This window comes from Falco biarmicus, chromosome 5 (genome assembly GCF_023638135.1).
Source record: "Falco biarmicus isolate bFalBia1 chromosome 5, bFalBia1.pri, whole genome shotgun sequence".
In the NCBI taxonomy this organism is placed as follows: Eukaryota; Metazoa; Chordata; class Aves; order Falconiformes; family Falconidae; genus Falco; species Falco biarmicus.
In genome coordinates, this window is record NC_079292.1 from 59,023,020 (window position 1) to 59,045,537 (window position 22,518).

General features: G+C 52.5%; 2 protein-coding genes and 1 long non-coding RNA gene across 5 annotated transcripts; 1 reads left to right on the forward strand and 2 right to left on the reverse strand.

Annotated features, from left to right (window-relative positions):
* Positions 1-1,462: 1,462 nt before the first annotated feature.
* Positions 1,463-11,910, reverse strand: MCM5 (minichromosome maintenance complex component 5). 2 transcript variants are annotated; one of them, XM_056341620.1, is made up of 17 exons: positions 11,795-11,910; positions 11,314-11,496; positions 10,282-10,408; positions 10,042-10,170; positions 9,416-9,588; positions 7,993-8,148; positions 7,729-7,895; positions 6,949-7,120; positions 6,666-6,777; positions 5,774-5,917; positions 5,392-5,457; positions 4,258-4,434; positions 4,042-4,154; positions 3,643-3,771; positions 3,234-3,376; positions 2,265-2,392; positions 1,463-1,822 (listed from the first exon to the last, which is right to left on the reverse strand). In XM_056341620.1, the coding sequence occupies exons 2-17, from the start codon at positions 11,478-11,480 to the stop codon at positions 1,721-1,723; spliced, it is 2,205 nt and encodes a 734-aa protein (XP_056197595.1). In that variant the 5' UTR covers positions 11,481-11,496; positions 11,795-11,910; the 3' UTR covers positions 1,463-1,720. The 2 variants fall into 2 exon arrangements, with proteins under 2 accessions (XP_056197595.1, XP_056197596.1); XM_056341621.1 differs by having other exon boundaries at positions 11,787-11,871.
* Positions 11,911-14,209: 2,299 nt separating this feature from the next.
* On the reverse strand, positions 14,210-20,616 carry HMOX1 (heme oxygenase 1). The gene is made up of 5 exons (XM_056340924.1): positions 20,458-20,616; positions 20,014-20,134; positions 17,123-17,614; positions 16,464-16,572; positions 14,210-14,940 (listed from the first exon to the last, which is right to left on the reverse strand). The coding sequence occupies exons 1-5, from the start codon at positions 20,487-20,489 to the stop codon at positions 14,804-14,806; spliced, it is 891 nt and encodes a 296-aa protein (XP_056196899.1). The 5' UTR covers positions 20,490-20,616; the 3' UTR covers positions 14,210-14,803.
* Positions 17,582-20,007, forward strand: LOC130150225 (uncharacterized). 2 transcript variants are annotated; one of them, XR_008822158.1, is made up of 4 exons: positions 17,582-17,719; positions 18,354-18,498; positions 19,060-19,270; positions 19,751-20,007. It is a non-coding gene; the product is annotated as an uncharacterized LOC130150225 (long non-coding RNA). The 2 variants fall into 2 exon arrangements; XR_008822157.1 differs by lacking the exon at positions 17,582-17,719 and having other exon boundaries at positions 17,867-18,498.
* Positions 20,617-22,518: the final 1,902 nt, after the last annotated feature.

The following is a 22,518-nucleotide window of genomic DNA, read 5'->3' on the forward strand; positions in this document are numbered from 1 at the left end:
GGGAACAGTGTGGGAAGAGGAGTCTTTTAAAGGGAAAATACAAGGCAATACAATGACTGAGGGGAGGTTTCTGGAGACCTGTCCCTGCCTATCCTATTGGGAGCCTTTGGGACAGCCTCTTCACCCCTCCAGCCCTTCTTTGTGGTCAGCCCCATCCGAAAAATTAGACAATGAAGAGCAGGAGGTTGTTTCTCGAATGTGCAGCCAGTCCCACCAGGGCCACCATGACCCTGGCCCCTCTAGACAGACCCCCGACCTCATAACCACCTCCAGCCCCATCAGGAGTGCACTGTGAGCCGTGCAGAAACAGAAGGATGCTGTTGAACCCCCCGGCAAGGGTTGCAGCAGAGCCTAGTCCTTGTGTGACAGCTGCCAGGCTGGGGGTACCCTACACTCTGCGCCCTCCCACAAGGGACCCCTTGGTTCCTGCTCTCAGAGGGAGCAGCGCTGCGTGCAGCACCGCAGCCCAGCATCCTCAAGGCTCTGGTACCCTCTGCTGGCCCTGAACGTTTCTTTTGCTAACGAAGCCTCTCCTGTGGTGTTTTTCAGCCTGAAGGTCACCCACAGACATAGCAGCAGCCTCTTGGCACCTGCAGTGTCTTTGCTCGCTTGCAACGCCCAAGACTTCACTGCCTTCAGTCCCTCACCATCTCACACACCGGCAGTGGCCCCCAGGTGCCTGGCAAGGGACAACCTGCACCTTAGGTCTTCAGGAGGACATTGAAGAGAACCAATACTACTTTGCTAGAAATGATAAAAACCTGCAGGGTTGGACAAGCACAAGGTCATGCAGCAAATACAGAAGGGCTACTGGCGGCTGCACAAGCCCACCCCAGGGCAGAGAGCACGAGAGGTTCCTGGTGAGCAGGACCACTGTCCCTACAGCAGTCAGCACATAAACAAGGTGGCAGAGGCTACTTGGATGAGGGCACACAGCTCTTGGGCATCACCCTGCACCCCCATCCTCAGTGGGGCAAACGGGGGGCTCTGCCCATGCCTCCAGCAGGGCTCTCACACAGCGCTTTGCTGCAGGGTAAAGCATTTGACTGCTGCAGCCCTTGGAGAGGGGAAGGAGGGAAGAGCTGAGCAGCTTTGAAGCCTGGAACAGCAGGCTGTTTCCTCCGCTGCCGCCAGGAGACTGGGAAGACGGCAGCTGCTGCACACTGTGACCAGGTAAGGTGCTTCCCACACCAAAGCCCAACAGGGCAGCCTGTGCCAACAGCATTTATATCTTAATAGACAGACCAAACCCCGAGTGAGAAATTAGTTTCTGCCTTTAGGACTGCTGGTGCTGCCCATGGGATTGCATCCTGCTTTGAGGCAAGTCCCCAGGGGGGTGCTGGGGTGTGGGTAACACGGGATGAGCAGGAGGGATGCCTTTCCAGCCAAAATCCTGCACTACCTCTCAAGGGGGAAGGGGATACGTTCCCTCTGTCATTCCGAGCAGCCAAAGACCCTGGGCTACCAATACTAGTTTTTATTTTAATACACACGAAAAGCTTTTGGAATTCAGAGAAACACCAACATGATACAGTGACAAAGCATCCAAGGGGAACTCTGACCACCGCGAACGAACCCTGGTTCAAGAGGGAGGCCCTGGGCTGTTTGGCTCCCCAAGGAAAAGCTGCTTCCAGGAGCGGGCTCCAATGCCATGGGGCACTGCCTGTACACGCGCAGGTGTCAGACAGCAGCGGTTCCCTCTCAGTGCGAGATGGGGAGGTCACTTGAGGCGGTAGAGGACTTTGCGTTGCATACGGTGCTGGATCTCCCCCCGCCGCATCATCAGCTGCAGCACCTTGTAGATGGCATGTTCTGGGTATTTCTGGAAAAGGGGAGAACAAGGGGAGATAAGCTGGCAGTGGAAAGCTCACTAGAGTCCAGCAGAAACCTGCAACCTCCACTAAAGCCTGGCTTGTCCCTCTTTGAAGGGAAGGAGCCCTGTGGCGTCAGGTGCCGATGTTCCTTTCACTATTTCACGTGTGACTGCAGCCAGTATCATAAATCAAATGGTTCTGGTTGCAAGGGTAGCACAGCAACCTACCCAAACAGCCCCAAACCTCAGTGCTTCTGCAGAAAAATGCATTCTTCCTTCACTCCCTTAAACTCTGCAATCACACTGCACACCACTCCCTACAAATAACTTCAAAAGCAGGTATGACCAGAACGCTCTTCAGCCACCTCTTGGGGAATGGCTTTCACCCCCCAAGCGGCAGCCTGGAGTCCCCACTTTCACAGCCCAACCCTCCGCAGGGTCCCTGTCCCACCTGTCGCGTGAAGTCCTGGACAATGCTGTGCTCTGACACTTGAGAGCCGATGGCAAAGCGACGCTTGAGCTGCTTCTCAATGCGGGACAGCATCTCTTGGTCCTCCTGTGTCGTGAAGCCTTCTGCCCCTGGAGGGAGAGCCTGCATGAACTCCCTGTGCCACCCAGGCATCACTCTAAGCCACTGCCCATCTCCTGTGTGTCCCACAAGAAGCATGTCTGAGACTTTAGGAAACCCATAAACTAATCTACCATCAAAGGTTGTGGAGCTCCAAAGACACAGCTGAATGCGGACATGACTGCTGGAGCTTCCTTCAAACCCTTTGTGCCACGCTGCCTCCCAAGGAAATGTAGTTGCCACCCCCACGGGGAAAGATGTTAAGAGGACAAACAGGTTGGGGAACCACCTCCAGCACTGGGCTCTGCTCTTGGGACCACAGGGAGCCAAGACCATCCCTCCCTTGTCCAGCATGGGTGAAGACCCTCGGTGCTATTTGTTGTTGCCCTCCCTGTGAGCCACAGCCCCACAGCCATAACAGTCCCTTGCCACCACAAGCAGTGCTTTGCCTTTGCTCAGAAAGCAGGTCCAGCACCTGTCTCGTAGCACCCCCTGCCAGCCTGGTCCTGGGAGGGTGCAGAGGAATGAAGGCAGTGGGTTGATTAGCATTGATAACATGCAGCTGTGGCCTTGATTGACATGGATGATGTGCAGCTGTAGCTCGTTTCAGCTAAGTAGTTAAATAGCCCTGAGGATGGTGGGAGAGGTGGCTGGATGGAGGAGGAGCAGTGTGGTCTGACCTCTGGAGGAAGGAGATACAGCACAGACAGTAGAATCTGACCAACGGTAAAGCCTTGTTGCAGTCTACTAGTTTGATCATGCTGCAAAAGGAGGGGAGCTTGTCTTCCCTGCCGTGAGCAACCAGACCCATAATGTCCCTCCTGCCCCCAGCACAGAGCATCTCCCCCTCACCTGACAGGCTGCCTGACATGGCTGCATCAAGGGTGGACACCTGGAAGAGCCGCAAAGCCTCCTCAACGTCTGCCTCTGTGGCGAAGGGCTGAAGCTTCATCTTTGCCAGGGACTCAGCAATGCGCACAATGGCCTCCAGCTGCCTGCAGCCAGAAGAGATGTTCCCTGCTTTCTACAGTAGCTATGAGGGGTCTTCTCCTTCCACCCAACCCGACACCCCCACCTACTCCGGTCTGGCCACCTTCTGCCCCCCCGTGGCACCTCCAATGTTGCCCTGTTCACAGAAGGCTCCCCTAAACCCCAGCACCCCACTAACCCCCTCTTCCTGGGCTATCCCAGGTGACTCCCAGTAATGCAACCCCAATCCCGAGGGTTTCGGTGGGGGGAGGAGGAGGGCGGGGCTGCTCACCGGATGGTGATGGGGATGCTGGAGCGGCGGTCGCTCTCCTGCTCGTGCTGGCGAGTGCCGCTCCGCATCAGGATGTAGCGGTTCTTCAGCTTCTCCGCTGCTGCCACTGACAGCCGAGGGCCACACCTCCTGCAAGGGGGGACAGGAGCTGGAAGCAGTGCCGCTGGGGAGGGTCCCCTGCACAGAGGGTTCCCCAGACACCCCTCGCTTCCTTGCACCATGCTGTGGCACCATTATGAGCTGCTCTTGCTTCCCTTTTTTTGAGACGGGACTTCAAAAAAGGTCACCCAGATTGGGTGCCACCACTTGCAAGCATCTGCTGCGTGGTTTGCTCCTCACCGCTGCCTCCCTCCCACTGGGCAGCCTGGGCGCTGCCAAAAGGTCATGCCTCTCACTCACGTCCGACAGAAGGAGATGAGCTTCTTCAGCTTGTTCAGCTCGATCTCACCCTCCACCGCCTGAGTCTGTGTCAAGGCACTCACGTGTAAGGACATCACATGCTTGGCCAGTGTCTAGGAGAGCAGAAGGCAGTCAGGCAGCAGGAACCCCCCTGCTTCCTCCTCCCAAAAAACGGGGCACCATGAGTCCCCACTGCACCCACATGCCCCAACCCACCATGTCTCGCTCCTCGTTGTGCTCATCCTTGACGATGAAGATCATGTCAAACCGGGACAGGATGGTGGGCATAAAATCAATGTTCTCCTCACCCTTGGTCTCGTCCCAGCGCCCAAAGACGGAGTTGGCAGCTGCCAACACTGAGCACCGAGAGTTGAGTGTGGTTGTGATTCCTGCCTGCGGAGGGAGGGAGGAATGGATGGGGTCAAGACCATGACCGTGTCACAGCAGGGTAGAAGGCTATTAACTCATAGCAAAAGGTCTAAAGCAGTTTGTAAGGACTCATCCTCAATCACTTGCACATAAATAAAACCCCTTAAGTAGCATCCAGTTGCTCTGTAGTCGTTCCATATTGGAGAAGGGTCAGCACAGGAGCTATGTGGGGCTCCCACATGTCCTTCTAGAGGAGGACTGGCTTCAGCTAAGACTTGAGCACTGAGTAACTTCATTTGAACCTCAAGCCAAGGGCAAAGACACACAAGACCCCACCCTAGGTTTGTGACCTGCGCCAGAACCTGGGCAGCTGGGGCTGAGTGTCCCTGGGCAACTTCGGGGGCAAAGTGCAGGTCTGCAGGTAGCAGGGCAAGAGCGACCAGCAAGGAAAAGCTGTGGCAGGTGCTCTGTTACCACCAGCTGAACAGCTGAAGGGTGGGCCAGAACAAACAGGAGGGAGCAGAACTGCTACCAAAAAAAAAAAAAAGAAGCAAGCTTGAGCAGTGGAAACAAAGAGAAACTCTGATTTGAGAGAAGACCTGGTACCAGGATATCAGACAGTTTCTGTAAATCTCCTCAGGGGGTGGAGAACAGTGGAAAGGAAGAAAAAGAAGTGACATCAGGCTGTGACACAGGGACATCAGCCAAACTACTAAATCTAGAGGAGCAGAGGACAGGCAGAGCAAAGGGAGCTCATTTCAGCCCTGTTGAAGTTCAAGCTGCCTAAGAGAAGACAACCCAAAGCCTACACATAGGGCTGACCAGTCTCAGATCAGAGAAACCAGTAACCATCAAAACCACTGCCTGGACACTAAAACAGGCAATTCTGGCAGAAGATGCATGACCATTGGTTGCTGGGCTCTCAGAAACTCAGTGGCAAGTCAGGCTCCTGCCCTGGGGTGATGTGCACCCACAGCCCACCTTAGCAATGGAGATGGTTTGCTGCTCCATGGCCTCGTGAATGGCTACACGGTCATCCTCCCGCATCTTCTCATCCAAGATGGGAAAAAAAAGAGGCGAGAAAAAAAAAAAAAAAAAAAAGTCATCATCAGTCACCTCTGCTGGACCTCAGATACACACCCACTGATGCTAACCCCCAAGGTAAAGCTCTGCAAGAAACCTCTGCCCAAGAGCACAGGACATAACCAGGATTTCCCTGCAGCCCCATGCCCTGACCTTCCCCATAAGAAAATGAGGCAGCATCAGGAGTTGCCCTTTCTCCTGCAGCTCTGGGCTCTCCCAGGAGGAGCTGGCAGCCCAAGGGCTCTCTTCCCTGCTCCCACACAAGCAGCCCCACGGGTACCTTGTCAAACTCATCGATGCACACCACTCCCCCATCTGCCAGCACCATGGCTCCTCCCTCCATGAAGAAACTCCTGGAGGAAGGGTCGCGGATCACTGAGGCCGTCAAGCCGGCAGCACTGCTGCCTTTCCCTGAGGTGTAAACCTAGCAGCATGCAGGACAAGGGGACAGCACGTCAGCCGCTGTAGGGCTCCGGAGCACCTCCAGCACTGCCAAATCCAGCACTGCTGGAGGAAATTCAAGGACCTCAAGCAAAACCCCTCAGCACATACAAAAAGCAGACCTGCTGCGTACAGAGCAAGACTATTGCCTAGTCCCAGCCCGTGGACTAAGCAGCTGTGACGCACCAGATGGCTTGCAGACACACAAATACAGGTATTCAGTGCAGAACAAGGACTGACTCATTGTTTGGTGGGCTGCTGCATTAGCTTTGTTTCCCCCCCTGCCGATGAAACAATGTAGTCATGGGCTGAGTTTAATAGAGACTACAAGAAAGCACAGCTGAAAGTATAATTTCATGCCTGGGTTCAGCCTAGAGGTTCGTGCCTGAGATGCAGTCAACTTCATTTGTCCTGACCAGCCAGCCTCTCCACTGATCAAGATTCAACAATAAACAGCAGCACCAGTCACACCTTTTGATGTCTGCAAATAGCCTGGCTCATATCATAATGAAAGGCATTACCTGCTCCCCCTTCCCTCCTCCACCCTCTGTCCTGCACCCCACCTCTTCCAAGATAGCACCAGAAATGGCAGTTTGCACCTCTGCCAGCTGATCCAGCTGTGGATGCACGGGCAGGTATCTGCTGTGACCACCGTCTAGTCTTTGGTGCTATGCCAGGAGCAGAAGGAAGAAACAAGCTGCACTACAAGGGGGCACCCTCAAGCCACCTACCCCAATGGGCGAACACTTCTCAACGAACTTCAGCAGCTGCGATTTGGCTGTACCGGGGTCACCTAACATCAGCAAGTTGATGTCTCCTCTGCGGGTCAGCCCATCCGGGAGCCTGGAGTGACAGGGTGGGAAGAAGAGAGGCAGGAAAGATGGGTGAGCCTTTCAAGCATTGCTGACAAAGTGGCAGGTGGCTGGCAGCACCACCAGAAGACTGTACAAAGGCTTTGTGGATAAATGACAACCATGCCACCACTCTCTCTCCACCAGGATGACTCTTCCTCACCTCTTGCGAGAGCCTCCAAATAAGAGGCAGGCAATGGCCTTCTTGATGTCGGTGCTGCCATAGATGGAGGGAGCAATGCTTTTGGCAATAGTCTCATAGATGTTGGGCATAGCAGCAAGGCGACGAAGTTCCTCCTCCTCTTGAGGGGTCACTGAGCCAGCAAAGGTATGTCCTGTACACAGATGAGGAGAGTGATGCAACAGCAAACAAATGGATGTTTTCAAGTAAATGACACTACTCCCCCCCCACTGCCACCACCAAAATCCCTTCTTTAAGATCATGCCAAGTGCCACCAAGTGGAAAGGGTGGAGAGGGCAGGCATTTGCTATCCCAGCAAGGCAGGCTGTGTCCTTTGAGGCTGGTAGGAGAAAAGGAAGGATCTTGGGCAAAACAGCTCTGGAGGAACCAGAGGGAGAATTACAGTCAGGACCATGTTTTAAATACATAGCTCAATTGTAACTATTGACTGCAGCCCAGATCCTCAGGGATGGCTTAGTAGATTCCCACTATGATCAATAAGATAAAAGCACTTAAATACCCTGGAGAACTCAGGCTGAAGCCTCATTTAATATCACTGAAAGTCATACAGGAGACTACTGCAGAGCATCCAGGGCAAGATAGACCCCTGGACTGGTTTGAACCTTCTGCCATCTAAGCAGCGGAGAAGGATCCAGGCTGTGATTTCACACAGTCCTTGCTGAGGGACCACCTTGTTCAGGGAGGGGCCTCTCCCAACGCCAAGCCACCAACACAGACCAGGTCACCAAAAGCAGCCCTCACCTGAGCCCTCCATGTCCACCCGGATGCCCACCACGCGAATGTAAGCACTTCGGATGCCCACGCCCACGTTGTCACGGCTTCTGTTCTTGCTCTGGGCAGATTTCTTGATGGAGTAGATGCCCATGATAGTGACTCTGTTCCCTGGGACAACTTTGTCGCACAGGTACCTAAGAGGAGGAAGGGGAAAGCAGAGGAATCTTAGTGGGGGAAAGGATGGCACCAGCAACACCCAGCGGGGCCAGGGTGGGGAGACGGCGCCGGTACCTGTCGCAGTACAGCTGCAAGTGCCGGGGCATCTCGCCATGTGGCACAGCGTCTGGGGACTCCTGCAGCTTCAGGATCTGGAAGTCCACACACTTGCACTTATCTGGCATGATGAAATAGGGGTCCAGCGGGCACTTTGGGCGGCCAGCTTGTTCTCTGTGCGGAGAGATCAATCAGGTAAAGTTGCTGGCACTCAAGAGCCACCCCTGGGAGCCCCCCTGTAGAGGGGACAGCAGTGACAGAGCCCAGAGCAGCCGCCCCCCTGAGCAGTGCCCAGCAGGTGAGAATGGCAGTCACACAAGGCCATACCAAGCCCCCTGTCTTGTCAACAGCTGCCGAAAGCATGCAGGAGAACAAGCCATAAACAGGGTGATACTTGTCTGAGTGCTCTCCCTGCCTTCCCCCTGTCCCCTGCAAGCTAAAAGCAGGGAGGAAGGTAATTCATTAATTACACAGAAGGTAACAGTATACGCTCAGCAACACAGCAGGGCATTTTTCTTTATGACCTCGCACACAAAGCAAATGTTAAGTGGTTTCTGGTGAGAAAGCAATTAGCAATGTGACAAGGCTGCCATCAACCTCTCAGTCTCTCGAGACGCATTTGCCTTGCTAGACTACAAGCTCTCCGAGACAAGGAGCACCTCCGTGTCCTGCTGCTGTCTCAGTACATCACTACCGATGCCTGACTCCACGCAGAGCTTTCAGGGAGGGTAACACAAGAGTGCAGATGCACTCACACAGTCAAGGATCAGGTGTGAGGTGCCATACAGACTACGTGCAGGAACGATCCCTATCCCAAAGGCTTCTCAAGTTGCATTATAGGTAAGCCACAGAAAATAATACTGGCAGGCATGAGCTCGAAGACGCAACCCACTAGGATTCAGTTGGCGTAGGAGCTGCAGCACAGCGGCAGCCTCATGCTCACAGTTCACATTGGCATCCAGAGCTGTAAAGCAGGATTTGAAGGTTAGTAGCAAGGCATCCCTACAGAAGGTAACGCAAAACAGCCCCCTGGAGAGGGGGAAGCAGAAGAAAGAAGTTTGTTTGAAAAAGGACAGCAGCTTAACACAGCATTATGGGACAGCTAGAGGCAGGAATGAACCTTTAGGTACACGAGGCAAAATGCCCTACAGATAAAAAGAACTCCCTGGACATGGCTGCTCAACACTGCTTGCAGCACTGGTCAGGCAGCATCAAAACCAGCGTGACCACGGATGTATGGAACTAAAACTCGCCAGCCACAGGTGCATGCAGCCACAAGGGCAAAACGTAGGGAGGAGGCAGAAGGCAGCACAGATGCTTGTCTGGTGCAACAGGGAGCTGACTCTGCGGTGCTCATGGGATGGAGGGGGAGGAAGAGAAGGGGGCACAGTCTTTTTTTCCCCCACCAGCCTGCTGCACGTATCCCCATGTCAGCCCTTACGTGTTGCATTTCCTGGGAAGAGCATAACCCTCCAGGCCTGGGCGCACCGCGATGTTGCTGATGGTGTTGCGGCAGCTACGGCACTGGATGGCTATTCTGGTGGCTTTGGCTCTCACAGGGGTTGCTGCAATTACGATCCCAGGGATCTTCACAAGGTGGGACATCTGGTCAGACTGAAAAGGAAAAGGAAAGGTGAGAAAGTCATCACTGGAGGATGGCTGGGAAAATATAGAAGCTAAAGAAACACAGTTCTTTCTTAGCCACACTTCCCACATTCATGAGACTAAAGTACCAGAACAAAAAAGCCTGCACAATGTCACTCTTCTGCTCTGCAGCAACAGAGGAATGTGGCATGACTTAAGCCATGCTGATTTCAAAGCAAGAGAGGAAAGAACAAAACACTCCATGCAGAACATCATCAACAGCAATAATGTCCCCGCAGCAGGGACCAGCAATAACAGTCGTTTGCAGTGTGATTTAAGTTGCAGGGTATCTCTCCTTGTGAATTAATGTACAACCCATGTCCTGAACTACACAATCAAGTACCAAAAGCTTTCCTGCAATCACGACCACACACAAGGAAGCCCTGTCACTCACTGCTCAGTGTGACAGCCTATTCACCTCACCTTCAGGCTGCGGATGTTGGCTGCATTGGCATCTGATCTCAGCATCACCTGGATATCTTGGAGAGTTTCCTCCCCTGAAGGACGAGGACGGGTAACCTCATCTGCAACTTCTTTTGCTGCTTCTTCCAACTAGAAAGGGAATAACTAGGATATTACAGGTATATTACAGTATATTGTCAGAGCTGCTCTCACGATGTGACAACGTCAGCATGCCAGGTTGCCAGCCTCCTCCACCCTTACCAGATGCAGGTGCTCTGCTGGTTGCTTGTAGAGGTAGTCAGCAAGATCTTCATCAAAGCTGGCCAAGTCTTCCATCTCCACCTCCACCCAGTACTGACTCAGGTTATAGTGGCGTTTAAGCTCATCCCTGGAAGGCAATAAGCGGTTTGCAGGGCAGAAAGCAGCAGTCACCCACAGTGACCTTATGACAAGCAAGGAGAAGAGAAGAAAGGTTCTGAAGGGAGTCCTTGGTTTGGAAAGCAAACAGGGAAAATCAAGAGAATGCCAAGAGAAGCACAGGGGGACCAGGGCAAATCTTTCACCCAAAACCACTTTGAAATTTAACAGAAAATGACAGAAAGACCAGGGACACCAGGGCTTGCAGTCACAATGCAAAGCACTAATGGTTTACTAAACAACCAGACAGGCAATTGGAAAACTTCTACACAAGATAATACACTATTATACCTAAAATATGGTTTAAAGACACCAAAGTAATAGCACAGCAGGCAATGTTCTCCTTAGAAAAGCCAGGAAGGATCCATGAAATTCAGAGATGAAAGGTGAAAGACTGTTCCAGCCCTGGCATGATACATCTCCATGTTCATGCTCTACAGGTGTGTCCCCAGGCTGCACAGGCAAAGGGATGGTCAAGGGACCTTCCCAGCCTCAGAAGGCACACGTGGACAGTGCTGCACCGATTTTAATGGATACAGACAAAATTCCAGACCAGAAAGCACTAGAACTTCAAGACAGACCTTGAATTTCACAATTAAGTGCAAGCCTGGCAGTGCGGATCCCTCTATTGCTACCTCTGCCTGGCTGCCAAAAAATCTGGGAGAACACCAGACCTCAGTTTTCCTATAAGGCTAAATGGGAAAGGCAAAATTTCTTATACTGACAAAGAGCTCTTCACAGCCTATGGCAAGAAAAAAGCTGACATGGGCTATTGTCTCTCTGGGGTGTGCATAGCTGGCAGGAGGTTAACAGCAGAGTGGAAGCATGGAGAGGAGTGGGTAAAGTGCAGAAGGAGAAAAGCAGCTGCAGCAGCACCTGTATTTGAAGGTGAAGCCCGTCCGGTCCGTGCCCACCCGGTACTGCCGCAGGAACTCCTTGAACCGCTTCTGCAGCTGCGACTTCCGAACCTGCCCCTCATCCACCGACGCATCACCCCCAAAGCTGTCACTGTAGAAAACGCCAAGGTCGTCGAAGCCAGACATGGTGACTACTGCTCCCCTGCGGGGGTGGGAGTGCACGGTCAGCCCCAGCCCAGCCCCGTCCCAGGCCCAGCCTCAGGCCCGGGCCCAGCCTCAGCCCCAGGCCCAGCCTCAGCCTCAGGCCCAGCCTCAGCCTCAGGCCCAGGCCCCTCCTCCTCCCACCCCCCCGCACCAAATGTCCCACGGGATCCCCCCCACCGCCGCACCGCACTCACCCCACGCACCGGTCCTGTCGTCCTCCACCCCCACCCCAACACCCCAGGGACACCCCCGACACCCCATTCCACCCCACGCCGCCCCGCCCCGCACCTCGCTACCTGCGGGAAGCCGCCACCAACTTTTTCGCGGCAAAAGCAGCGCGCGGCGGAAACCAAACTGCCGCACGGGGCGCGCCACCGCCCCCCCCGCGCACTCCTATTGGCCCGGCCGCAGCGCGCCGCCGCGGATTGGGCCCCCGCCGTCCTCTCGCCCCGCCCCGGGAGGAAGCGCGTGGCCTCGCCGCTGCCGTAGATTGGTCGGGGCGCGCCGTCCCCTGCCGGCCGCGCGCGGTTTGGCGCGAAATCTGGGGGAGAAGGGCGGGGAGGGGAGAGGCGAAATGGCGGGCGGGATCTCGGTGGCGGTGCGGGGGGGGGGAGCGCGTCGGTGGCCCCCAGCTGTCGGGTGGGAGGCGCGGCCGCGGCGGGGGCAGCGTTGCAGGCCGAGGGGTGGGCGGAGGCGTTAGTTACCGAGGGTAAAATGAATGACTGCTGCCGGCTCCTGGGGGGCGGCTGGGGGCTCCGCCTGCGGGGCTCGGGGGGTGGTGGACCCTGAGCGGTAGGTTGCTGTAGGCTGGAGGGGCCGGGCCGGGCCGGGCCTGTTGCGGTGGGATGCGCTGTGGGGAAATGGCAGGCAGGCCGCACCGCCGCAGGGGTGGCCCCGGCAGGGCAGCGGGGCTGGCGGCACCCGAACGGGGGCGGCTGCCGGTGGTGCTGCCGCCGCCTCAGCGTGCGTGTTCTCCGGGGCGCTTGTCTCGTGACTAGCGGTGTATTTTGGGGGGCGGCTGGCGGGTCATCGCGTCAGCATTCTGGCCCTTCAGAAACGGGGTCGTGCCCAGCAGAGATGAAAACGAAGCTGGGCGGCGCGGTGCGGTGCGAGGGAGGTTTTAACTGCGGCGGGTGCAAAATAACAGACCATCCTGTCATTGCAGAGAAACCAGATACCAGTGTCGCAGCCAAGTACAAGCAAAGCTTTAGCCTCTACTTCTGAAGACTGCTTGAAGCTCAGTCTGGGGTCCTCTAGCGTGCGGTAGCGCAATGGCCGTGCGATACCCAGAGCACCACACCCCTTCTGCCGTGAGCAGGCTGGACCCAGGTTTCCTAACTTTGAGGTCACAGTTATGATCTCTTTCAGCGGCAGGAGGGGCCGAGTGTGGCAAGAGTGCATTTCAGAGCTCGTGGGCATTTGTTTGCGTGTTTGGAATGTTTTGTTAGTTGTTCAGCATGGTTGAATGAACATAATGATTTAGTTGGAGTGGGTTAGAGGGACTGAATAGGTAGAACTTAATATGAATTTGAATGTTCTTGTATTTTAATAGCTTTAAAGCTCATATCCCAGCTTTTCAGATATCTTTTTTTTAAAGAATTAACTGTTTTTTCTACCAGGCGTTGGCAAATGGGTCCAAATAGAGAAGCATTAAAGGGGATTTTGGAAGGGAGGCAGGGCAGAGAAGCGCCTGAGATTAATGACAGCCCATCTTTCCCACTGCTTATTCTCAGCAGGACCTGCCTTCTGATTCTTGCTGTTTGAGCAGGTTCAGTGCTGATCGTTAAAACGGATCAGTAGGAAAGCATGTCTTTGGGATTAAGGTCACAACCAGAACAGACGGCATCACGGAGACAGGTTGATCACAGAGGCTTTCTGGTAGAAAGAGAGGAAGGGACTCTGAGGTGATAGGTAATGGCCTTGTCAGTGTGCCTGCTGTGCCATACCCAAACTGCACCCTCTCCTGCAGTGACTCCTGTGTTAGAGGACCCTCCAAAGCAGATAGGGCCTATGGCCGTAATAGTGGCTGGCCACAAAGCCAGCCCTGCAGATATCTGCCTCAGCAAAAAGAGGGGAAAGAAAGCTGTATGCATGGGCTGCTCCAGCAGTCCTGTGTGTTTGGAGTGTCTTTAGCAATGCCGTGTGTGTGCTGAATCCTGGGAGTAAGTTGGGTTGGTTTGTTACCTAGGTGAGGGTGTGCATGCTTGATGTCTCTCATTTACCTGCCTCGTAGGAGCAAAACCTACTGTGCCTTTCATTTCTGGGTGGTGAAGACATACTTGCTTTTCTGATTTGTGCTGGCAAAGTTCTGGCAAAGACAGTCTGGTAATGGAACCCTTAGCTGGTAGCAGTCAGGGACAGCTGTCCTTGTTTTGACAGGTTGAGGGTCCCATCACCTTTTCCTTTTAACAGAATAGCAGCCAGCTCTCGCATATGGCTTCCACCCCTTAAAAATACTTTATATGTTCACAGAATTTCGTGTGGTTTCTAGAAATAGAGACCAGTGTGTAGGAGCTGAAGAAACCTGCCCCAGCTTGTAACAGGTTATTATTAGCACTGAGTGGGAGCAGAGTCTGGCTCTGATGATAGCTCCCACTTCCGTCTATTGTCATGGCTGTGGGGGCAGCAGCTTCAAAAGACACAGAACTGGGAGGAAGAAAGATTCCTCCTCTCTTCCCAGGTAAGGCTTTAATAACAGGAACCACCAGGCCTGAAGATTTTACATTGAAGTTTATGTGTATAAATTATATAACCAGACAAGAGGATGACATTGTATCTTCAACAACCGTCTTCTGCTTTTTAAAAACCAAAAATGATTGGAGAAAGAATTAACAAAGACCTACTAGTGTCATAGAAAACAGTCTGTAACTCACAGGAGCCGTGTGGCTCCACAGAAAAAGTGATCACAGTATTATCTAGCAGTATAAAAAAATTGAGCAAACAGAGCTCTGGGGAGCGTCGTATTTCTGAGGCGAGACACATGTCAAAGCTGTGTTTCTGATCCTGTAGGATTTTGCAGGCACTCTGTAAGGCAACGACAATTCTTGGCTGTTGTTTTTAGCCTTTTCTACCCATAGTTTTTGGTGGTAAAGTTAGTCTCTGAGAAGAGCTGACACCAAGCATGAGAGAGACTTTGAACCCCCTTACAGCACTCTGTTTGATTTCTGGGGAGAAAAGTCTCCTAATATTAGTGGCAGAGCCAAGATCACAGTAGCCAGTCGGGGGGGATTTCTCTCACGAGGACTGGGAAAGGTGGATTAGTTCAGGATGAGGGAAGGCACAAAGAAAAGGAAGGTCCTGCTCTTTCACATGGCAAATAAGCCCACGGCAACTGTCATGGCTAGGAAGCCAAGCGCCAGGATCCACCGCACCAGGGGAGTTGTGGGCATCATGTCTTTGTGTCTCCCACTTGTCTTCTCACTTTCTTTCCCAGGTGCTGGACCTAGATCAAGTAGGGAAGGAGAAAAAAAAAGGTGGGTAAGAAGAGGGTGAGGCAAGAAGCCGCTGGTATCGCTTGCTCTCCCCACTGCCAGAGCAGACCCTGCTGGAGTTGTCAAGGGGAGAGGGAGGAAGGCCAGAGCTTGGTTGGGCTGGGGGAAGCGGCAGCAGCAGGTTCTTCTCTCCTGAGGTCAGTGAGGAAGGGAAGCAGCAGGCTCGACCTGGGAATCGCAAAGGCTCACAACCTCTCCTGCCTGTATCTGAGTACCTGCAAGTGCTGGCCTCTTCCCTTATCTCCTTACAGGCTTACAAATGCACCGCCCAGTTCCATCAAACCCCTGATGTGTGCAGAAGACAGCCAAATACTTAAGTCAGAATTTTAAAAGGCATTTTGTCTCCAACGAAGTCAGAATTTTAAAAGGCATTTTGTCTCCTGCTTTTCGTTGGTTTGATTCGTAGGCATCGAATGACCTTAAACAGTCCTCAGCACTCCAGGTAATTTTCTCAGTGTAACTTCAGGATGGGATTCCTCATCCAACACCAAACTTTTCTGAAAATCTTACTTTTATGAGCATATTGGGAAAGGAATGGCAAAGCTTCACAGAGAACTTTTTCTCACTTTCCTAAAGAAGTAGCTTTAAGCTTCATTGTCTAGAGATGTGTAAGATGAGGTCTGCTTTATATTTTTTGCCACAGGAAAACTGTGGTTCAGTCCCGTATGCACTGAAAAATCTCCCTTTTTGTTTCAGAATCAGTAGGTCTTTATAAGGGCTTTTTTATTTGCATCACACGTTATCAGGGAAACCACTCTCCTCTGTAAACATCTGAGCCCACTCCTCACTCAGTCACAAGCCTGACTGAAAAGGGATTGCTTTGCTTGCAGCTGCTGCTCGGGCTTCGCCCAGTTCGGGATCGGCCCTTGCCAGCAGTGGAGCTTTTTAAGTCTTGCAAAACTGATGGGCAGCCTGCACATCCCCACTTCCCAGCTGGTTACGTTGCACCATCCAGAATGATGTTCACTGCAAACCCAGCACACTTTCAGGAGTGCTTTCAGTAAATGCTTCTGGAAGGCAGAAAAGTGACCAGAGGGAGATTTAATCCAAAAGGACAGGCTGTTGGGATAGGGATCTGTGTCTGAAAGAAACTTCTGTCAGAATCACAGCACCGTGGCTGATCTGCTGGGCCCAAAAGTGCTGCCTTTAGTTCTGTGAACTCAACCAGTTTTCCCTGTGGTCAAAACCCATGTGGCGAGCAAACCTTGCCCTTGTTAAAGCCTAAGAGGACGAGAGGGGAGTCTCTTCTTGTAAAGCTCCCTCACTGACACTATTTCTGGAGAGCCCACGTGTCATCCTTCCTCAGTCGTGTCTAGAAGGAGCTTTGCACACACCATCGCACCTTGCACTGCTGCTGATGGCTGGAGAAGCATCTCATGCTCATTTCTCAGTGGCTTTTACAAAGGACAACAAAGGAAGGAAAGCAAAACCACAAAGGGGCAATGTTAAACACCTGCCCTTGGAAGTGGCTTACCGTGCTGGTATGACCTGTTCATGTTCCTTGTGCGAAGCTCTGCCTTCGGCTGCACGGGGTGATCATTCTCCTGGCCCTTAGACACCAGCTTCTGCAATGCCTCAAACACCTGAGAAGAGGGAATACTGTCTCGTTAGGTGGCCACCTCTTCCCTGCCCCTGCCCCAGGCACTTTAAGAACTAGAGGAAGACACAAGCCTTCAGTCTAAGTCTCTTGGTACTTTTTGCACAAAACATAACCTGCCTGTGGGGTCAAGAGCATGTCTTTCATGCTTCTTGTTCGCTTCACAGGTTCTCTCAGAAGCTTCCAGCTCAGGTATTGCCCATCTGATGGGAGGGAAAGCAAGGTACCTGTGTGGCTAGTAAGCATGCACAGAGGACCTGTGGAGCTATACTATAGAGGTAGGACAGATGGGTGGTGATCCCCACTCCCAGTATAAGCCCTCATTCGTATCTGAATACTGGTGCATGGAAGAGACTGAATTCAAACCCTGAGGGAGGAAGAAAAGCTTTTCGGAGACCAGCCTTTTACTAGGCTGCCACGTTGGACAAGTGTAGCCATCTGACTAGCTTGCTCGTCACAACTTCCCAGAAACTCTGTAGCTATTATCTTGTTTCAGAGAGGGTGTGGGCAGGCAGGGCTGGCTGGTTGTTACTCACCTGTATATTTAGCAGGAATGCTTTCTTGGCCTCCTCCAAAACTCTTTTCTTAGTGGCAACGTCCATCTCGAGGGCATTCATGCGGGAGCGATAGAGCTGCTTGAACTTGGTGGCATTGGAGACTCCATCAAACGTGAAGAAAGCCAGCCCTTCTCCCGTGCTAGGCAGCTGGAGGGCCTTCTGGGCAATTTTCTTCAGCACCTGCCCCCCAGACAGGTCTCCCAGATACCGAGTGTAGGCATGGGCCACCAGGAGCTCTGGGTGGTTCTTGCCTACATAGTGGAGCCTCTCGACATATTTCTGAGTAGCCTCAGGACATGGGATCTCTTCCTTCCAGTTGCTGCCGTAGAAGTACTCCAAGTCTTCCTCTAGGGCAGCTTTCCGGTGCAGCTCCACTGGGAAATACACAGGGGCATAAACTGGGTTGTTCTTGTTACGTTCAATCTCTTCCTCCAGAGCAGAGTAGATGAAGTACAAGGATGCCGTAACCAGCTGAAAGAGAAGGAAGAGGATGAGCTACAGGTGCATCTGTCTGTCGTCTTCAGGTTTGAGGGACAAATCCTGCTAACAAGAAAGGCACCTGTGGGCACACCCCGTGTGAGTCAGTCGTGCACGACTGTAGTTTTGCAGGTTTCCCATGTGGAAAACAGAGCTGCAAGGTGCAGTGAGACACCTTTAGCTCTTCCCCTTCTGCTTGAGGCAGCATCAGGTAAGACCTAAGCCCTTTTCAGCAAGATACTGGTCTTACCTGCCCTTAAAAGCTGCTGCCTTCACCTTTTAAGTTAAAGATCTTGCAGCTTGATGTACTGGAAACTGGAGCCATCTTATGTCATGCCTGGCCTATTCTCCCTGTTCCCTCAGTCAATAGGGTATTCCCAAAGGTATATTTGCTGGTGCATTGTTTAAATCTGAATGCCTCAAGATGTGGCTTCCCTTGCTGGGGCCTTGGGAGATGATGACACACCCTGTTTATTTTTCAATGTATTCATCCTGTTGGCATCCCACCATCCTGGGAACTGAGACACCACTGCTCTCCTCATTTGGTCTTGCAAGTGGGGTTGCTTCCTTGGTTGCCCCGAGGAGACAACATAAAAGGAGGCTGGAAGCACAGCGTGCCTCTGACAGATGCCTTTGTGAAGGAGTGCTGCGAGGCTGTGCGTTCTCCTCTCAATTTTGAAACCACTGTTATTGTTGTTTTCCCCAGCTTACGCAATTCTCTTCTATCTGCCAGCTTTTCCACGTGGAATAAGACAGTCTGGCTGTATTCTTTCCTTCCCCTGGCATACTCTTTTCAGAGGCTGTATTCATGTGTACAGCCACAGCACCCCTTCCTTGGACTGGAATCCCTTATCAGCAGTAAAGGGTAAAACGTGAAGGTATTGCAGTACGGGTGCGTGGGGTTTGGGGTGGGGGGCTTGGGGAATGTTATGCTGGTAGACAGGAGAGAAAGTTTTCTCTCCCATAAAGCAGTCAGTTCTGCAGTAAAGGAGTTGCCGTTTCAACTTTTCCCCACTGTGCCAGCAAATAGGACTTTGATAAGCACACAGGCAGTGGCTTGGTTGTGGAAACAAATAGTCAGTCTGGGGAGTCACGTATCAGGGTAGATATATAGGTTTGCCAAGAGAGTAAACAAAAACAGAGGTTTTTAAACAATAACCTGTTACCCAGCTTACTGGAAAAGAAACAAAATACAGGAGCATTGCCTAACAAATTAAGAAAATATAACGTGACTGGTTGTTTTCAGAGGCAAGTAGTGGTTTAATGGGAAATGTTGAAAGCTGTCGTTGCTTTTTAAAACCCACATCACATCTCACTCTCCCTGACAGTATGTAAATATCTTCTGAGAAACTGGGCTGTATTTGTGAGGGCCTGACTTTTTATGTTACTGCCAGCCTGTCTCAAAGTTCACTGCCTAACCAATGTCACATTTCTAACAGCAGGAAATTGGCACGTGAGATTAAATTTATGCTTGACTAAGTATCCTGGATGCAACCTGCCAGAAATAAGTAGTCTTTTTCCTGCTCTTGTGGATTTATTTGCTAAGGAACAATTCAACAACAAAGTAATTAAGCCACAGGTTGGATCACTAGCTGTTATTTGCAAGTCCATGCGTCACATCCTATAGCCTCCCAGGAAATTCTGGCCCAGGTGTGTGCCTTGTTTTTGCTCCTGGCTTTGTTATGTAGCTCAGATCCCAGGAATCATGTATCTAGCTAGGTCAGAGCAGACTAATATCTGCAAATGTTTCTCTTTTATCTTAAGAAAAGTAACGAGCTTCTATACGCTAGTGGCAGACATGGCTTGCTCAAACTCAGTCTGCCTCCCTTATTAATGTTCACAGTATCAGCTCTGGTATAAACCAGGTGACAACTGAAACATTGCAAAGGTCAGTGCCAGAGATGATCCCACATACTCACTTTCTCACTATTATTCTAGCTGTAGCTGCTTAGAGTGCTGTAAATTTAGTATTCTCCCTCTTTGGGGCATTTCAGCTGCTCAAGTATCTCCATATAGTCGTATCTCCATTACCTATCGTTGCCAGTAATTAACATGCAGGCATTTATGAGGAAAGAGAAAAGCAATTGCCTTAATCTCATCAGCTCTTTGTCTTTTTTTATCCTGTTGCAGCTTGGCTGTCCATCCTGATACGCACAATCCTGTGCTGCCTTCTGCAAGAGGAGCTGGTAAGATCTTGGGATGCTGGAGTTTGATGAAGAGCATGTTTTGCACAGGAGATGGTGATACCAGACAGTTGTAATGCAAAGGACCTCCTTCCTCATGCCGTCCCCATCCTCCCCCCCTTCTTTAGACCCTGCACAGCCCCATCTGATCTGACGTTTTATTTCCTGGCGAGGAAATCCCATCCCCAAGTAATGCTGCTACAAAAGTACCTTAAACTCATGGAGCGACACCTGCCCTTTCTGGAAGTTCTTCATGAACGGCGTGTTCTCCGCCTGCTCGTGCACTTCCTTGGTAGCTTCCTTCATCAGTTCTGACAGGTCCCTGGACATGCTGTGGAAGAGCCACAAAACAGAAGGCAATGCTGTCACTCTCCTTTGGCAAAATGGATCTTAGCTCTCCAGGAAAAAAAGGGGAGCCTGGGGTGGCAGGAAAAGGAGCAGAGCATTCCCAAGAGCCGTGGATGGGAATCAGGGAGCACTAGCATCCCAAACGCTGTCCGAGCAAGGAAGACTGACAGACTCCATCCAGAGGTGAAAGCAGGCACATGCCGTTCCCTGCAGAGCAGAAACAGGAACAGCGTGCCTAAAAGCAAGGGGAGAAATGCAACACTCCTCTGGCAAAAAAATCCCCTCTGGTTCCCATCCCACTCTCACCCTTCAGATCGGTGTGCCTGGGAAGTTTCCATGTTTCTCCACGTCGTTTCACTCCTCCGCTTGCCTGTTGTTTTTTCTTGCTCGTGCTCTCCTCCTTCCCTGCTGCTCCCAGGACAGCGAAGCTCTGAGCTGGGCAGCCCGGCTCAGCATCCAGCTTTATACAGCCAGGCCACGTGAGCGGCCCGGCCGCTGACCTCAGCCTCGGTGCAAACTTCTTGCAACACGATTGCACTTCCCTTCCCAGCTTGGCTGGCAGCCCCTGCTTGCCTGTAGCCCCAAGGGACGAGAAGGAAGTCACCTGATTCACTTTGATAACTAAGCACAAACAAGAGGCTGTCCGTAACTTCTCCGTCAAGGGTGCCTGGCTCCCCAACCCTCTCAGCGCAGTGCCCGTGCTGCAAGAGGGGCTGGCTGTGCTGGGGGCTGCAGGGCTGGACGAGGAGGGGTGGCTTCACAGGGCTAGTGCCTGGGTCAGGGTGGGCAACCTCCTCTCCTTCCAGCCCAGTTTGTGTCCTGGCACCCCCCTCCCTGGGGTGCCAGTAACAGCACCCGCCTTCATCTGCTCTAGCATGGCTTGGGTGTAATCGTCGTCTTTCCCATAACTGTGCACATCTTCAGGGAGTCTTTCAGGTAACATCGTATTTGCGGACCGTGGGGTGGGGAGCTCAGCACTACCGGTTAGGAGCATACCCCCTGCACGGCAGGGAGCACCGCAGGCACCCTGGGGTATGTACCAGTCGTGGGCACCCAGAGTAATCTGGCTGCTGTGGCACGTGCATGCACCAGCTCTGGTCTGTGAGCACTAGAACTGCCCTTGCTCGGTGCTAGGCACTGGGGAGTAAACCCTGTGACTTTGCACAGAGCTAGCGCGGCTGTGCCAGCACTGAGGCACAGTGAAATCCTTCCCATGCTGTCTTGTGCATTGAAAAAATGCCATCTGATTTGTGTGGCAACTGGCCCCTGCTGTTACTGTAGCTGTGTACAAGGCAATTTAGGAGAATAGCACGCCATCTCCTAGATACCCAGAAGGCGGCTGGGGTAGCTGATGAACTGCAAAGTTGTCGTGCGAGACTTGGGGGGGGAAACTGAGGAAGTCTGCAGAGACTTTCAAAGGCAACTCATTTCTCTGGCTTGAGAAAAAAGAATTGGATAAGGTGCCTCTGCCAGTAGCTGGCTGCTCTGCTGTTCTGTCTGGCAAAGTGGTCAGTGAGGCAGTCAACAGGTGAAGCAGGGCCCTTCTTGTCCAACTGTAGCTGTGCTGGGAGCAGGGCTAGCCAGGACAGATGATGCATTGGCCAGCTGTACTTCAGAAAACCACACGTTCTGTGCTCAACCCAAAGAGCAGGGTACTTAAAAGCCACCTTTCCCCTGCTGCTGTGGTTGTGAGAAAGCTCTGTGCTGCAGTCGTGCAGCAGGTGGTAGGGAGGCAGAGGCTGGGGAGGTGGCAGAAGGACTGTGGCATCATCTGTCTGTCCCCTCCAGCAAGTCCTGTCTGGGGCTTTGCTGGTGGCTGCTGCTGTCCAAGCCACACATATCTCCTTCTCATAGCACCGACACCTGGCCACGCTTGGGTTTGATGCTGCAGGTTAAAAAGCTGTCCTGGAGGAAATATGCTTCCGTGCTTATTTTTCAACTCAGGCAGACATCTGGTGTGCGGTGCAGTGCTCAGGAAGGATTACTCAGCGCTTCCACCCTGACTCAGCCAGACTTTTCCTGTCTTGCTTTTGTCTTTTAAAGCCACAGTGCTTGCTAGCAAAAGCTGTCATGTTCCACTCTTACCCCCATCCCACTGCAGACAACTTGCTGCTGCCTTGCTTGTTTTTCTGTAGGGTAAAATGAATGGGTCCGGATGTCTGCACCTTTGAAGCAACTGTGACAAAGCCCCAGACATCCCCTGAGAGAGGACTCCTGTGCGGAGTCCACAGGAGCACAGGGCTGCATGGCCAGTCCCTCCTGAAAACATTGATGCCATTTTGCCACGGGGATGGCCCTGAAATGAGCATTTCCCTCTGGCATCACTCCTTAAAGCTCACATTTTCCGTCCTTTTCGATGAGTCCTGT